At 39.3% G+C, this 17,771-nt stretch overlaps 2 protein-coding genes across 4 annotated transcripts in view; one reads left to right on the top strand and one right to left on the bottom strand.

Moving 5' to 3' along the window:
* virma (vir like m6A methyltransferase associated) overlaps positions 1-1,155 on the top strand; it is a 40,266-nt gene extending 39,111 nt beyond the window's left edge. For all 3 annotated transcript variants that reach the window (XM_062985698.1, XM_062985697.1, XM_062985699.1), the window contains exon 23: positions 693-1,155. In XM_062985698.1, the coding sequence (XP_062841768.1) occupies positions 693-880 (188 nt within the window). In that variant the 3' untranslated portion in view covers positions 881-1,155. The remainder of the gene's footprint in view (positions 1-692) is intronic.
* A 2,410-nt stretch (positions 1,156-3,565) lies between these two features.
* Positions 3,566-11,276, bottom strand: rnf41l (ring finger protein 41, like). The gene is made up of 5 exons (XM_062985210.1): positions 11,071-11,276; positions 7,881-8,020; positions 5,105-5,267; positions 4,913-5,033; positions 3,566-3,814 (listed from the first exon to the last, which is right to left on the bottom strand). The coding sequence occupies exons 1-5, from the start codon at positions 11,274-11,276 to the stop codon at positions 3,566-3,568; spliced, it is 879 nt and encodes a 292-aa protein (XP_062841280.1).
* Between the last annotated feature and the right edge of the window lie 6,495 nt (positions 11,277-17,771).

Here is a 17,771-nt window from a genome sequence, read left to right as displayed (position 1 = left end):
CCGACCGGTAGCAGAGCCGAGAGTCAAACCCGGTAGCTCAGAATCTCAGTGCTGGTGTGCTAGCAGATTATCTCCCTGCGCCATTTGGGCTCCCCTCTTACTATAACTTTAAGGGAGTTTTTACCCTCCACTGTTCCTTTCAGTTTGCTCTACAGGCATTTTTGGTTTGTCAGCCCTGACAGTGGCTATTGTAAAAAGAGCTATACAAATACATTTGACTTGGCTTGACTAGTGTGATTTAGCCGTACCAGAACTCCTAGATGTTTACAGAAGCTTGGTCCAGAGTTCTAAAATAGTCAGCAGTTTTTTAGTCCAATTAAAAATTTAGATTAACTATTAAAATTGTAATTTAAAATTCTGTATTAAATCAAAGCGAATGTCAGTCAACATGCTGTTAAGAATAGGTAAGGTACTGTGTCTCAAGAAATAAGAATATTATGTTGCATTATGCATTTTAGTCAAGTCAAATTTATTTGTATAGCACTTTTTACAATAGATATTGTCTCAAAGCAGCGTTACAAAATCCAGGACCGACAGACCAAAAACCCCTGTTGAGCAAGCCAAGGGTGACAGTGGCAAAGAAAAACTCCCTTATAGATTACAGGAAGAAACCTTAAAAGGAACCAGACAATTTACACATGGGTTGCATCAGAATGCAAAATGTAATTTACTCCTGTTTGTTTTCCTTTAAGGTGCGTACCGATTGACTCCACGGGACCGAGCACCCCGAGGAAGAGGAACTGGCCTATCCTGGCTAGGTGCAGGTGGACTTGGTGTAGGAGGGGGAGGGGTAAGCAATAGCGGACGTGGTCAGGGCAAGTTCAGCAGCAGTGGAAGCGGAGGTGGGCGTGGCCGTCACGTACGGTCGTTCACGCGCTAAAGACTTAACCATGTGGCTCTAAAGGACCAATCAACATGGACTTGTAGTATGTGTAGATGATGTGTCATCGCAGCATTTTGTTTTGTGTTTGATGCTCTTTGTTGTAAACTGAATAAAATCATGTGAATATCCAGCTTTTGTTTTAAATTTGCTTATATAATTATAATTTTAATCTGAGCTACAGTCTCATGAGCAGGCTTTGTTTAATGTTATTACATTTTAAAATATTTGATGTGTAGCACCAATTTACACTCTATACAAGTCCTATTAGACATCATTTACATTTTCGGCATTTAGCAGACGTGACTTAAAATATAGTGATAGTACAACCCCAAATCAGAAAAAGTTGGGACAGTATGGAAAATGCAAATAAAATAAAAATGCAGCGCTCCTTACATTTACTTTGACTTTTATTTGATTGCAGACAGTTTGAACCTGAGATATTTTATGTTTTATCTGCTCAACTTCATTTCATTTGTTAATATACCTCCATTCCTGCATTTCAGGCCTGCAACACATTCCAAAAAAAGTTGGGACAGGGCAATTTAGGGCTAGTAATTAGGTGAAAAAACTAAATAATGATGCGATTTTAAACAGGTGATTGTAATCATGGTTTGGTATAAAAGCAGCATCCAGGAGAGGCTGAGGCTTTGATGAGTAAAGATGATCAGAGGATCTCCAGTTTGTCAACAAATGTGTGAGAAAATGATTGAAATGTTTAAAAACAATGTACCTCAAACAAAGATTAGAAGGAATTTGCATATTTCTCCCTCTACAGTGCATATTATCATTAAACGATTCAAGGAATCAGGAGGGATTTCAGTGCGTAAAGGCCAAGGGAACAAGCTTAACCTGAACGCTTGTGATCTTTGATCCCTTAGACGACACTGCATCAAGAACCGCCACTCAACAAAAGCTGATATAACCACATGGGCAAGGGATTACTTTGGCAAACCTTTGTCAAGTCACCTGCAATTTTGTATCTCCAATTCACCTCACTTGCATGCCTTTGGACTGTGGGGGGGGGGAACTGGAGCTCTTGGAGCAAACCCACACAGATGGGAAAAGCATGCAAACTCCTGAGACCTGGACGTGGACTGCATTTATTTACATGTGAGCTGACCCAATAATTAAACTACATGGACAAAAGTACTGCGACACCCCTTTAATTTTGGAATTTGTGTTTCAGCTACAACAATTGCTATGTGTAATGTGTAATGAATCAGTTATACAAAGGAAATTATATGCTTTCAAATTTGCAGTACACTGATCAGCCATAACATTAAAACCACTTACTTGTTTCTGCTCTTACAGTCCATTTTATCAGCTCCACTTACCATATAGAAGCACTTTGTAGTTCTACAATTACTGACTCCATCTGTTTCTCTGCATGCTTTTTAGCCTGCTTTCACCCTGTTCTACAATGGTCAGGACCACCACAGAGCAGGTATTATTTAGGTGGTGGATCATTCTCAGCACTGCAGTGACACTGACATGGTGGTGGTGTGTTAGTGTGTGTTGTGCTGGTATGAGTGGATCAGACACAGCAGCGCTGTTGGAATTTTTAAATACTGTGTCCACTCACTGTCCACTCTATTAGACACTCCTACCTAGTTGGTCCACCTTTGTAGAAGTAAAGTCAGAGACGATCGCTCATCTATTACTGCTGTTTGAGTTGGTCATCTTCTAGACCTTCATCAGTGGTCACAGGGTGCTGTTGGCTGGATATTTTTGGTTGGTGGACTATTCTCAGTCCAGCAGTGACAGTGAGGTGTTTAAAAACTCCATCAGCGCTGCTGTGTCTGATCCACTCATACCAGCACAACACACACTAACACACCACCACCATGTCAGTGTCACTGCAGTGCTGAGAATGATCCACCACCCAAATAATACCTGCTCTGTGGGGGTCCTGACCATTGAAGAACAGGGTGAAAGGGGGCTAACAAAGCATGCAGAGAAACAGATGGACTACAGTCAGTAATTGTAAACTACAAATTGCTTCTATATGGTAAGTGGAGCTGATAAAATGGACAGTGAGTGTAGAAACAAGGAGGTGGTTTTAATGTTATGGCTGATTGGTGTATATAACAGTTTCGGAAAGGTAATTTCCTGTTCCAGTATCACTGTGCACAAAGCAAGCTCTATACAGACATGAAGAAAATCTTGATTAAAAGAAACTCCAGTGGCCTGCAGAGACCTGACCATGAACTGAAACATCAGTTGAGGCTTTCTTGACCAACATTAGTGCCCAATCATACAAATACTCTTCCACTAAATAGGCACAAATTCTCACAGATATGCTTTAGTCTGGTGGGAAACCTTCTCAGTAGAGTGGCTGTTGTTATAGCTGAAAAGATCACATAGAGATTAGTCTTTTTGAATATCATTTGTTTTTTAAATGGATGTCCACCAAGCTTATGGTCAAGGGTCCAAAACATTTTTCACCAAAGAAATGCATTCTGGTTGGTGTAGTATTTTATTATGGCAGTGTTAGAGGACAAAAAATTAAGAGGGACATATGACATATAACCATAGATTGAAAAATGATCAGAAATGTATAAAATTGTAAACAGCCTTGATAATGAGCATTTAAGATTTTAGAAGTATTTGTACCTACAGGAAATTTTGAATTATCTGCAGCGTTAAACAGCAGCTTGTCAGAAGTTAGCACTACAAAGCTTTTTAAATGACCGTAACCTCTTTGCTCTTCTTCTTAAGGTAGTCCAAAGTAAGACCGTGTGGGCTATGCTTGCGATAACCCTCAGCTGGAAATGTTGCAGGCTGATTGGCTGACGTTGGCCTAAGCCCGTCCTTTTTCAGCTGTTCTAGAAGCTCTGCTTTCTCAAGTTCGGCCCTCTCCAGTTCCTGTCTGCGAGCTCGCTCTGCTCCCAGTAATACACACACATCGGACATCAGGTGGGACATCTGAGCCTGAACACAAATTAGAAAAGTCACGTTAGATTGATTATTAAGTAGCAGCATGTACACCGATCAGCCATAACATTAAAACCACCTTCTTGTTTCTACACACACTGTCCATTTTATCAGCTCCACTTACCATATAGAAGCACTTTGTAGTTCTACAATTACTGACTGTAGTCCATCTGTTTCTCTACATGCTTTGTTAGTCTGCTTTCATCATGTTCTTCAATGGTCAGGACCCCCACAGGACCACTACAGAGCAGGTATTATTTAGGTGGTGGATCATTCTCAGCACTGCAGTGACACTGACATGGTGGTGGTGTGTTAGTGTGTGTTGTGCTGGTATGAGTGGATCAGTGGATCACACCACCACCATGTCAGTGTCACTGCAGTGCTGAGAATGATCCACCACCTAAATAATATCTACTCTGTGGTGGTCCTGACCATTGAAGAACAGGGTGAAAGCAGGGTGAAAGGAGGTGGTTTAAAAGTTATGGCTGATCGGTGTATATATGACAAATTAAGGCATTCTTTTCTAGACAGGAATAGACGGTGCTACACAAGACAGTTGCTAAATTTCATTGCTAAGTACCTAAAGAATCAAGTCTTTTTTAAAGGATTTCATTTAAACTTTTTTTTAACGTTTTTTTCTACAATAGTGGAAAGAAATTAAAATATAATTTGTTTTATATTTTGGATGAGATATTGATAAATAATATTAGTGCTAAAGTTTCATTCAATTTTAGTGTATGAGGCATAATGGTAAGAGCCATGCTTCTGGATGCTGCGTTCCAGGGGTTGAATCCCAGGCTGTGCTCACAAATACAAAAGGGGCACAGTGTTATGGGAATCTTGACATTCAGAAAAGGCAGGGACAAATTAGTGCACCCATAGTGCTGATCCCAGGCCCAGATAAACAGATATAAAAAAATAGATGTGCCAAATCAAATATTCAAACAAACGGTCTGCTCAGGTGACCCCCAACCGGAGAAGCTGAAAGAAATCATTATCAAATTTTAATGTACTAGATTTTACTAGAACTCCAATAACATTTAATAGGACACATGTTACTCTGTTACACACTCCTCACACGCATGCATGTTATACCTTAAGTTCATCCACTTCGCTCTTTAGTTGATTCTCTTTCTGCACCATGTGTCTTCTCTGAGAATCCAGCCGTGATTCCATCTCACGTCTGACCTCCTCAACCTTACAATCCAGCTCGACCCTACAAACACACACATGCTTGCTCTAACCTTAAATTAAAATAACATTACAATTTAATTTTTAGGAAGCTACCTCAGCATGTCCAGTTCAGCTCGCAGTTCAGAGATGCAGTTGTGCTGAGCCTCGTCTGCTTTTGTTACCGTGTGTCCACAGCCGTTTGTACACATTCTGCGGCGGTACTCGCACACACACAGGTGCGCTTCCAGAAAATTCTGAGACACCTGTACTGGACAACCTGTGGAAAAGAATGGTCAGAATAAACATGCTGTAACGGTAGTGTTAGCTCAGTGGTTGAGGCATTGGACTAGTAATCAGTAGGTTAGTGGTTCAAGCGGTTTAACCACTGCCAAGTTGCCACTGTTGGGCCCCTGAGCAAGGAATAAAAGCATCTCTAAAATGTTATCATTAGGCCAGTTAAACACACACATAGACCTACACACATAGACCTACCACATTTAAGTAATCATATGTAGGTTATAGGTAATTTAGGCTATAGGTATTTTAAAATAGATTTATACTGTATGACTGGATAGATGTAAAATTTCATTTTCATCTCATCAAACTGAAGAATCTTTTACCTCATGTTGCCAGAATCTTTTACATGCCTTTTACCAGGTTTGAAATGGGGTAGTATATGCCTTTACTCAACAATATCTTCTGCTTTTCCACTATGCTGTGAAGGCCTGATTTATGAAATGACGCAGAGATGGTTGTCCATCCAACAGGTTTTCCCATCACTACACAGGACTAATGGAGCTCTTTTAGAGCCCCTGTTGGGTTCTTTCTGGCCTTCCTGGCCAAGGCCCTTCTTGTCTTGATGCATAGATTGGCAGGATGACCAACTTTGGGAATGGTTAAGGTTGTGCCAAGCAACCTCTTTAGTTTAAAAATTATTGGGGTCACTGTTGCCTTGGGACTCTTGAATTTTGTTTTATGTCCTTGCCTTGCTACAATTTGATTGCAGAGATCTACAGACAGTTTCTTGGATTTCATGGCTTGGTTTTTGTCCTAACAATGCAGTATAAATTATAGACCCAGTTATGTGCCTTTGCAAACTGTCCAATCGGTTCCAATTGTAACAAAATGGTACCCTGCCACACCAACTGGTGCAACCCACACAAAGCATGCTCTAGAAAGGGCTGTTTGGAGCAGTTTGCTCATGTAAGGCGGTTCTGTCATGATGGAAGAAAAGTGGCATAATGCCTGCTGGGTTTCAAGGAATAGAGTGCTGGCATCTGCACTGGTGGAAAAATGTACTGAATCAAGCCCGACAAATCAAGTTGCCAACAGTGGAACTGTGATAAAAAGAAACACTTCCACTTAAAATAAATGAATGCTTAACAAGGCACAGATGACTGTTAGTTCAGAGGGACAGACACATCATCTGCGCCACCATGCCCCCTCTACGGGCCATAAACTGCAAGGCAGAATTTTTAGCTAATGTTCATGGCAAATGGGCCAATTAATTATGTCAAGCTTTTAAAAAAAAAAAAAATTTTCATAATTTTTCCCACTTTTCCCCCCCAATTTTCTCCCCTAATCTAGTCGTGTCCAATTACCCTGAGTGCGTCCTCTATACTGATTCAACCATTCACCGCTGACTGAGGACGCTTCTCAACTGACATACGCCCCCTCCGGCACGTACAGTCAGTACAGACTGCATTTTTCACCTGCTCGAGTCGAGTTCATACACCGACGGGCACTGTGTATGGAGGGCCACACCCCCATCAGCATTATTCCTCAGCCCTGTGCAGGCGCCATCAGTCAGCCAGCAGGGGCCGCAGTCGCACCAGTTATGAGGAACTATAATCCGACTTTTTACCCCTAACCCTGAACAACAGCCAATCATTGTTCATGCTGCCGCCCAACCCAGTCGGAATGCAGAGCTGAGATACGATATGATGTATTCGAAACCCCAACTCTGGTGCGCTAGCGTACTTTACAGCTGCGCCACCTGAGCGGCTAATTACGTCAAGCTTAAATTAAATCCAAAACCATGTGTAAAAAATCAAAGGTCTGAATAATTTCTGAATATTGTAGAGGTCTCAGCAACATCCATTGCTGTATTAAACCAATTACATGAAAAAAACTATGCTTTTTGGCTACAATTTAAGAAAGGCTATTTTCTGTTCCAGCATGACGGTGCCCCTGTGGACAAAATGAGGTATATAAAGACGTCAGGTTTTAAGTTTGGTGTGGAGGAACTCTAGTGGAGTTTGGTGTCTAGAACATTACCGGCTGGGGTCTTTACTGTGCATGTTCTCCTGTGTCTGTGTGGCTTTTCTATGGCTGCTCTGGTTTCTTTCCACAGTCCAAATACATGCAGTCAGGCTAATTGGAGATACTAGAAATTGCCCTAAATGTGTGTGTGTTGTGTGTGAATGTGTGTGTATGTGTGTGTGTGTGTGTATATGTCTGAATTGTGATGGAATGGAGATCTGTTACCTGCCTTTCGCCCAATGAACCAGACACACTGCAACCCTGACCAGGATAAAGTGTTGGTGAAACAGTCAATGAATGAGTGAGTGATTTAAAAAGTAATTTTGGATAAACACAAATTTCCACATACACACAAAACTGAGACATTTGCTCCCTGGCTAAACTACATGCTCTGCTTCACAGGCTGTCCAGGAGGCCTTTTTATAAATAATTAAACTGAATTTTGCTCTGGTAGTTACAGCTCTAGTTTGCATTCACCTCTGTTACACTGTCACTGTGTGTCTGTGTGTGTGTGCTGGTGCATGTATCATTGAGCAACAGTAGCCCATTACTAAGCTGTCATAAAATATTGAGCCGTGTATGTTTTATTCTTATCTGCCTGACTTTTGTATGTGTTGTGTGTATGTACCAGCATTGCTACAGGTAGACAGAGCGAAGTCACACTGCTGTTCATGTCGATGTATGGACTCCAGTGCACATATAACCTCACAACCTTGTGAGTGGTACACACACCTCACTTGAAGTCTAGCTAAGTCATTCCGCATGTACCTGTAACACACGAAAATATTTGTAATACAAGGCACACACACACACACACGGTCAACTTACTTTCTACCCATCCAATAATCCAACAGTGATTACAAACTGAGAGTCATCTGTAATACATTTGTTCTCATGAAAAAGAAGACTAAATACTTTATGATTCATTTAATAAATATAAAAATATACTTCCCTTAAAATAAATAGTACACAAACAATGCATTGAGACTTATGGGTTAGAGTTCTGGACTATCAAATGGTATACTGAACCAACTCGTGACTCGCAAAAAATGACTTGTAGACAACAAATGTCAGCAGCATGTGTTAACATTATTTACGTGTGACAATTATATATATATATATACTGTATATGATCTGACATCATTCTGATAGTGTCATTTACTGCTATCCAGCCATTTTAACCCGCAACGCACGCAATGGGTAAATGTTCCAGCCAGCTTCCGGTGTAGTGATGAAGCGTCACTCCTTACTCCCTCCTTTGGATTGAAATCTCACTTAAAATGCTGAAATACCCTACGTAGTGCACTTCACTGGAACAGCTGGTGTGAATGAACCGCTCCTACAGAATTGGTGCTAATGGTTGGAAGAACCGCTTTCTGAACCAATCAGACCTGATTTTAACTGTTAGTAAGAAATGCTGTTATTTGTATTTATTTAGTTTCCAGCATCACACAGATGATGTGTCAGTAAAACGCTTGATTGGCTTTCAAACGAGTTTGTGTTTTACTTCACAACCGGGAAAAGTTTGGAGGACATTTACAAAGTAACGAATTATATTCCTAATGGGACACACGGTTATAAATTTAGTAGCATCTGGAAGTACAGAAGTTAAGTTAAGCAGTGGTTATGGATTTTTTTTGCTGTGTTTTGGATTTTGGCCGCTGTGCCTGATTTATTGCGCGCCTTTGTTTTGCAATGAAAACAAAACGTATCAGTTTAAGCTTTTAACTGGTACCTAAGAAATTAAAAGGGCAAAAAACAGTTGCTAATCTGTTGTTGTTTTTATCTGAACTTACAGATTTTGTTTATTTCTATGTTACACTTCCAATATATGTTTTGTGTATATTATATTGACTCTTGACTGGACTCGGACTCTAGCCTAAAGACTCGTGACTTGACTCTGACTCTAGCCTAAAGACTCGTGACTTGTATTTTGTGACTTGTGAACATCTCTGTACTAAACTTCTTAGATTTTTACTAACTGTCTAGTTAGGGTTGGGTTTTTGGGTGTGATTTAGTACAAGTGGTATACCTAGTGAAGAAAAATATCAATTTCATTTGTAAATTAGTGGTTAAGGTACTGGACTAGTAAACAGAAGGTTTCTGGTTGCTGGTTCAAGCCCCACCACTGCTGGTTGCTGCTGTTGGGCCCTTGAGCAAGACCCTTAACCCTCAATTGCTTAGATAGTATACTGTCACAGTACTGTAAGTTGCTTTGGATAAAAGCGTCTGCTAAATGCCGAAAATGTAAATGTATATTTGCAAATTTGCACATTAATTTTTGCACACTGCACTATTGCACCATTTACACCAGTACAAACAATAATGTATTGTAGCGTCAGTGGGAGGAGCCGGCAAGGGCTATACCCAGAAAGCCTTGCGGCCGTGGTATCCAGGCTTACCGTCAGCGTGTATCCCAGTGTAGGAGACTGGGTGGCTGCGGTGAGAGCTGGATAGGTAGCTTATATGTTTGTCTGTTGTATGAATGTATGTGTGTATGAATGCGTGTATGTCCTAAACCACTGAGTGTACTGCCAAGGGCAGCTCACTCAATGCCCCGGCGTCACAGTATATATCTGTTATACTTACATACTCTATTTTATTTGTACTAATTCGTTACCAAAATATGTCTGTGCATTTTAGTCACTCTGTCACTTTTCATCACTTAGTCTGTAAATATATACCATTTATATACACTGCACAATCAACAATATCTGTTTACTATTTTTGTACATAACTGTCTCCTCAGTTTCATTTATTTTGGTCACGTTTGCACTTTTATTTTAATATATGTAAAAGATCTCTATCTTGCACTTTTGGTTAGATGCTACTGCATTTTATTGGCTCTGTACTTGTGTTCTACACAATGACAATGAAGTTGAATCTAATCTAGTGTACCATTTTAAATACAATTATCCTGATTAACAATTTAATAATAAGCTGTAATTGTGTCACCCAAGGACAGATAAGTTCCCCTTCTGAGCCTGTTTTATCACAAAAGTTCATTCTGTGGTTTTACTTATTTGCATATTTGGGGTTTAATGTGTTTAATGTAAATTTTTACTAATAGTATTTAATATGGTTGAAATCAGGGGTTGGGACTTTATTATCTCCAATTAATCTGACTGCATCTGTTTGGACTGTGGGAGGAAACCAGAGCACATGAAGGAAACCCACACAGACATGGGGAGAGCATACAAACTCCATGCAAAAAGGACCCAGACCGCTCTACCTGAGAATCGAACCCAGTACCTTTTTACTGTGAGGCTACAGTGCTGTTCACCGAATTACCCATCCAGGAGGAGTTTTACCACTGCTTTATCCAACTCAGGGTCGCAGTGGGTTCTCCCGGAGGAAACTCGCGTGGACATGGGGAGAACATGCTAACTTCACACAGGAAGGACCTGGACTGCTCCACCTAGAAATCGAACCCAGGACCTTCTTGCTGTGAGGTGACCCCACCAAGCCACTGTGCTGTTTGAGTTTAGAATTACTATTATTAACCTATTATCATTATTATTATTATTATTATTATTATTGAGCAAACATTCAAAATTTTCACCTCATAGTGCTGTAGCCAAAACGCATTTAGCCTCTATAATTTAAAAATGTTTCTTACATATATGCTTTGCTTCAGAATATATTTAAAAGAATAAAAGGGGTCACAGGACATGCTTATTTTTGTAGCTAGTAAAATGTGTAGATTAGTGCTGGTGTCAAACATTTTTAAAGAAGCAAGTATGTGTACATGAATACTAAGCTTTAACGTCTAGCAAGTTAACTGGTAACTGTGATTAAGTTAACTGTTGTTAATTTACCTATAAAGTGGGCGCAGGTTTGTGATGTCGAGGGGCAGTCGATCCTCAGGGCAGTTGTGGTGGTGCACTAGCCAACCTTGGATGCAGGTGCTGCAAAAGGCATGCTCACATGGAGCCTGCAGAGGATCCTCCAACACATCCCGACACACGCAGCATAACAAACCCTCGTTCACGTAGCCCACAAAGCGCTCCACATCATACCCCATGCTGTTAGATGCACAAACAGATGTGATTAAAACACTTGTATAAACATGTATACAAGAGCTGTAAAAAATATATAGGTGTTAGTCAAATGACATCAAATCATTTATTTTCAATAAATTTATCATCGTAAAGGTGGTGGTGAATGTGGAGCTTATCTAGGACATTTTGATCCCAAGTTATAAATGCACCCGAGACAGTGCACTAGTCTGTCACAGGGTCACATACACTCAGTCATTCATAACATAGATGTTGAAGAATAGTGGTTAAGGTACTGGACTAGTAATCAAAAGGTTACTGGTTCAAGCCCCTTCACTGCCACGTTGCTGCTGTTGGGCTCTTGAGCAAGGTTCTTAACCCTTAATTGCTCAGACTGTATACTGTCACACTATTCTCTTTGAATAAAAATGTCAACTAAATGGCAAAAATGTACATACACAGATGCTCATTTAATGCCCTAATTCAACAGTCTTCAACCTTTTTTGCACCACGGACCAATTTCATATAAGATATAATTTTACAGACCGGCGGGGCGGGAGGATTTAAAATAGAATAACTATACTGCTCACAAATGAACTTTTTTTGCTGGAACAAGACACTGCTTCCACCTGGGGGTGATATGAGACGATAAACACCAGTGTGTTGGAAATGGAAGCAGTGTTTTTATTGCTGATATAGTGATCTCTAATTATTTATTCTTTCTGTGCGGCTCGAGAATAAATGACCCACGGACCGGTACCGGTCCGCAGCCCGGTGGTTGGGGACCACTGCAGTAATTCACCTACTGCCTTGTTTTTGGAAGGTGGGCAAAAAATAAAATACCAGGTAAAGAAAGCCAGGCAAAGCAAATGTATTTATTTCATACACAAAGGCAATTCAAAGAGTTTACATGATTAAAAACAGGTAAAACAGTGTAAAAGTAAAAGTTATTAAAAATAGGAGGTAAAAATTAAACATACATTAAAATTAAGAAAGTAAATTAAATTAATTAAATTAAAAGAGTAAATTAGAAATAACAGATTTAAATTAAAATTAAGAATAAAATTATATAAAGTGCAGGATAAAATGTTTAATTTCAATGAAAGGCCCAGTTGAACTGGTTTTCAGTCTGTTTTTAAAAACGTTTACATTCTGAGCACATCTCACAGATTCAGTAACTTTATTCCAGCTGATGGCACCGTAGTGGCTAAATGTTGCTTCAATGTGTTTAGTTCTGGTTCTAGGCACTGTCAACTGGCAGGACTCGCCGGAACTGTGCAGCACCCACAGTATCTGCTGAGCCACCAGTATTAATTTATGCACTCAATTTTAGTTAAAGCCTTACCCCACTCAGGGTTAAGGGGGGTCCAAAGCCTACTCTGTGAACACTGACTGCAATAAACGTATACGAGAATACAGGGCACTAATCCATTGCCACACATTCACTCATTAATACATTTACTCAGTCATTGGGTGGTCCGGGTCCTTTCTGTGTGGAGTTTGCATGTTCTCCCCGTGTCTGCGTGGGTTTACTCCTGGAGCTCCGGTTTCCTCCCACAGTCCAAAGACATGCAAGTGAGATGAATTGGAGATACTAAATTTTTTTTAATAACCAAACAACTGATACTGATACATCTCCCTCATTTGCTTTAGATGGCTTAATCCAGGATAAAAGAGAGCTGCTACCCTGAGATGCTTGCTGTAGTTCCTTTTCTTTCTGCTTTTGTAACCTTTCAAGAGTGACTTACTGAATCTCCATAAAGGGGAGAACACAGTATACATCATTTTACTGTTTTCTGACAGAGTTGAAGCATCCAACTAATAATATACCATTACTAGTATCAATTTACCTCACCAGACTGTCATGTAGCTCAACTTAAGACCTACCTTTGATTTCAAATCAGAAACCCACTTTGGGTAGTTAATGTTAACGATGGGCCTATTTTTATGCCAATAAAATCAAATAGACAACTAAATAACATTTTCCTATTTATTCATCATTTTTTGTATGCTGTACTATATCATAGAGCATTATATTTAGCCTTCTACATATATTAGTTTGTAATGTTAATTACCTAGCAAAATTATTCCTCATTTGTAAACCTCAACTGTTAAAGTACGTATAAATGCTTGCATGAAAATAACTCCTTGACTAAAGGTGACTTTTCCTACACAGCATTTTGGCCAGGATGCTGTAATTATAAAATATTGTATGTTTGTATCTATTTTCAACACACAAGAAATTCTCCTGCAAAATGTTTGTGTTCATGCTTTTTTCTTCTTCAGGCTTTCACATCAAAATAAGTAAGATTTTAAATGAAACAAAACTAGTGAACTTGTCTAATTTGTAAAACTTAATTTAAATTCTCTGTCTGTCTGTCTGTCTGCTGTAGTTTTTCCCCCTCTTCCTTCATTAAACATGACAAACGTCAGTAAACAGCTGGATAAGGCTTTGAAATTACGTATTTCATGACTCATGAGTACAAAACGTGTAGGCTATGCATTATGCATGGATGCTCTTTGTATGAAACACTGTCATTACCTGTCTGTCTGATGCTGCGGGTCAGAGGAGAAGTGTGTAGCAGCGGTTTGGCCTGGTACTCAGCACTGCATGATTGCTAACCGGAGGAGGAGGAGGGAGGGCCAAGGCGGGGATCAGATTGGGGCAGAATTCTCACAAGAACTCAAATAAATGCCCGTCAGATATCAAAACAATTTTGGGGGGAATTGATGACAGAGAGGGTAATTTTTATTTTAAAATATTAATGAATGTAGAAAAAAAATTGGGCTCCAGCAGAAAGGGCACTTTTCTCATCCAGGGCAAAAGGGCAGGTGCTTGAGCACCACTAGGGGTCTATCTGTGCACGTGCCTGTTAAAATCCTAATAAACAGACAAACAAACTCAGTCATTTCACCTACTAGCATATTTCTAGTATGCAGAAGCAACCAAGGTACTTTGGAGACACAGAGAAACCATGACAAACTTCACACAGGGTAAAAATACTAAATAGTAAGAACTATTGGATCCTGGAACTGTGCATCAGTAACACTACCTGTCATCCAGTATTTATATTTTATTAATTAGTAATATGTTATTGCAATAATAGCCTATAAGATAAAACTTGCTTATCAAAACAAAAAACTAAAAAACTTCAGAAACTGATACAGAATGTGTTTTGTCTGGCATACTAATGCACCGTAAACCCCCATCCTGGACTATTTTCCTTTATAAATGTTGTTACATGAAGCTTTATGTCTCTTTTAAACATTATCGTAATAAATTATATCACATGACATATAATAAGAAAAGCACTGGAAAAAGCCTACCTGTCAAGATATGTGATCACCCCTCTGTTCCTACCTCATCTGTTATTTTTATAAGACCAAGCAGGGTAAACTTGTGGGTTGCCTTAGGAACAACAGGGCCGCCAGCTGGTAGATGAAGACACAGTTTCCTGGGTCAAAATTCACTGAAGGAGGAGCCTCCATGAAGTAATCCAACTATTCCACCCTATTTTATGCACCAATATACAATATTCTTATGTGATCTGTAAACCACATGGTCATATATAAACGTATTTTGCGTACCTCTCCTGTGTTAATTCTAAACCATACTTGATACTCACTCTTGAAACCCCCAGGAGACTCGTTCTCCTTTGCTGAGATCACATGACACAAGCAGGGTTACCGTAGTCCTGGTGACTTACCTTCTACCTGTATATTACGAGAGAGAATAACACACAAACACAGCAGCATGCATTCTTAGAAAAAGTTTCAAGCATGCTCAAAGAAGAACGGAGGCGTAAAACACTCATGCTCTCTAATATCTGCAAGGTGACTCTGACCTTTAACATGCATGTAGCAGAATCACCTTAAGCAACCCACCCAGGTTTTAACTCAATGACATTCATAAGTCAGCGCTAGGTGTTCACTACCTGCACATGTGTTTGAGGTCAGAGTAATATTGAAGCTAAATAATAGTGCCGTCTGGCTTCAGTTGATAGTGGTGGTTGTTAGAATTAGATCACAATTTTACCTATTAATTTAAACTTAAGGTCACTTATAATTACCATGTGTTTAGGAGGTAGGAAAAAATGTAGTAACGGAAAGGAAAGCAAAATGAAAGCAAAATAAAAGGAATAAGACAAACTCCACAAAGGCATAACCAGACATGAGAATTTAATACAGAGTACTTGGAGGAAATCCACACAAACACAGAAAGAACAAAATGACTCAAAAAATTAACAGATTTGTCAGTCTGATGACAGCAATTGAACCACTGCTGGTAAACACTAGAAAAAGATCTCAAGTACATTATTTTTGTTAAATTAATCAGTTAATATTATCAGTTCAAATTGTTTAATTAATTTCTTGTTTAATAAGTCAAGTTTGAAAATGGCAAATAGATAAATTGCTGTTTGAAACACAGGTGCTCAAAACAGGAAAACATGAACCTAAAAATAATCTGTAAACTGTATTTGGACCCAAAGGTCTACTTGTTTAGTTTTTTTTTTCTAACAAACACTCTGCCAATTATAAACCCCAAGATTTACTTGTGGTAATGTTGTGATACATAGTACTGGTCCATACAGTTGACCTTCATAATTGAGTATTGTGTGAAGGTCATTAAAACAAATTCCTTGGCGAACAATGTTATTTATTGTTTTCCACTTCCCAAACAACAATCCAAATCTTGCTTAAAGGTATTATAAGTAAAATAGCTTATATTACTGGTCAAAATTAAACCAATAAGAGACAATAATGCAGCAAAGGCTAAGCCTCAGGTCCAGTTGATACATCTAAGTAAGTAATAATAATTGATTGTGTTTGAATTCAATATTAATATAAAGATAATTAACTTCTTACAAGCCAAAGCTAAAAAAATAATATATGTTAGCATAAAATAGTGTACCTACTGTAATGTTTTAGGTAATTTTGTTTGATCTACAATGTATTTATATTACAAACCAGCCTACTGGTAAATATAGCCTTAAATGGATGTCAAGTCAAGTCAAGTCAACTTTATTTATATAGCACTTTTTACAATAGACATTGTTTCAAAGAAACTTTACAGAATCCAGGATCAACAGACCAAAACCCCTGTTGAGCAAGCCGAGGGCGACAGTGGCAAGGAAAAACTCCCTAAAATTACAGGAAGAAACCTTGAGAGAAACCAGACTCAGCAGGGACCCATCCTTCTTATTCCTGGAGGATAATTTGAATAAATAGGATTTACACAATATCATACACAAAACAAATTAAAATGAACTAAAAGTTATAACTAGCAAAAATAATTGGAGTTATTATTCAGTCCAGTCTGTAATAAAGTCTGTAGTGAGTTCTTGACATTCTTGGTGCAAACACACCAGGTTTCCGTCACATCTGGCAGGAGCAGCATTGTTGGCACGGCAGTCTCGACTTCATTCCTTAACCTCAGGTGGGTAAACAGGTTTCCATCAGAACCACCTCGGGATAAAACAACAGAAACTGTAGTTAAAAGGACATCAATGCCCACCTCCCCCACCATCATCAAACCTGAGTGATCGGACAAGAGAGGCAGAACGACAGCAACCCAACATCCTTGATCACCACAAGTTTCTATGACCAAGAACCCCCAAGCTCTGAGCCTTTGTCTATATTCAGGGTGGACAGCTCCGGCCCCAGAGTCCAGAAGCTGGACGCAGCCAGAAGCCAACATGCAGCGGCAGCAAATCTGACAAAACATGCGCGCACCAGACCCCAGATCTCCAGTTTCTCCAGATCTCCGGAGCCACACACCCCTAGTCTGGAAAAACTAATCAAAAGCCTGGGTAAATAAATATGTTTTCAGTCTAGACTTAAATATTGAGACTGTGTCCGAATCCCGAACAGAGGCAGGAAGATTATTCCAAAGTTGTGTAGCTTTGTAAGAAAATGCTCTTCCACCAGCCGTGATCTTTTTAATTCTAGGAACAAAATTGGATGTAAACAGAGTACCCAAATTGACAACCTAAATAAGAAATAATGTAAATGTGTCCATCAGTTTAAAGCAGGGCACAAGCGAAATGTCTGCCAAGCATAATTTATAAATGCACATTTGGTGATATTTTAAAAATGTAATTCAAAAAAATTTAATTCCTGTATACCAACAATTTAGCACCAGTTTATAGATCTAGCATCATTTGTGTTAGCTTCTTGTAAGTGCTAAGAGCCCACAAAGTGCTCATCACTACATGCATGTTCCAATGATTTCCCCTGACCATTCTAATGAAAAAAGTACATTTTATTTTGGCTAGAATTCAAGTAGATCAGTGCACCTGCATATAAAAAACTAATTTCATTGTTTTAATCTGCATGGTACAATTACTGAATATCATTATTGATTTAATACTGTTTATTTTAAGGGGGAGGCATGACGGTGCAGTGGGTTATGTCTTCTCACAGCAAAGGTCAGGGTCCTTCACTGGTTTATGCATCCTAGTGGCTAGGTACCTATAGGATAATTCAGTGTCTCCAATTAGCCTGGCTGCATGTTTGTGGAC

The sequence above is a fragment of the Trichomycterus rosablanca genome, chromosome 23, assembly GCF_030014385.1.
Source record: "Trichomycterus rosablanca isolate fTriRos1 chromosome 23, fTriRos1.hap1, whole genome shotgun sequence".
In the NCBI taxonomy this organism is placed as follows: domain Eukaryota; kingdom Metazoa; phylum Chordata; class Actinopteri; order Siluriformes; family Trichomycteridae; genus Trichomycterus; species Trichomycterus rosablanca.
The sequence above is the reverse complement of the archived record's forward strand: the minus strand, read 5'-3'. Positions and strand labels throughout refer to the sequence as shown.

What these genes read in the sequence shown, in the direction of transcription:
- rnf41l (XM_062985210.1), bottom strand. Translation starts at nt 11,276, where the DNA reads ATGGGGTATGATGTGGAGCGCTTTGTGGGCTACGTGAACGAGGGTTTG. An exon ending in AACCTGCGCCCACTTTATAG is followed by an intron (nt 8,021 to 11,070) that starts GTAAATTAACAA and finishes CGTGTGTTACAG; the next exon opens with GTACATGCGGAATGACTTAG. An exon ending in GCGAAGTGGATGAACTTAAG is followed by an intron (nt 3,815 to 4,912) that starts GTATAACATGCA and finishes ATTTGTGTTCAG; the next exon opens with GCTCAGATGTCCCACCTGAT.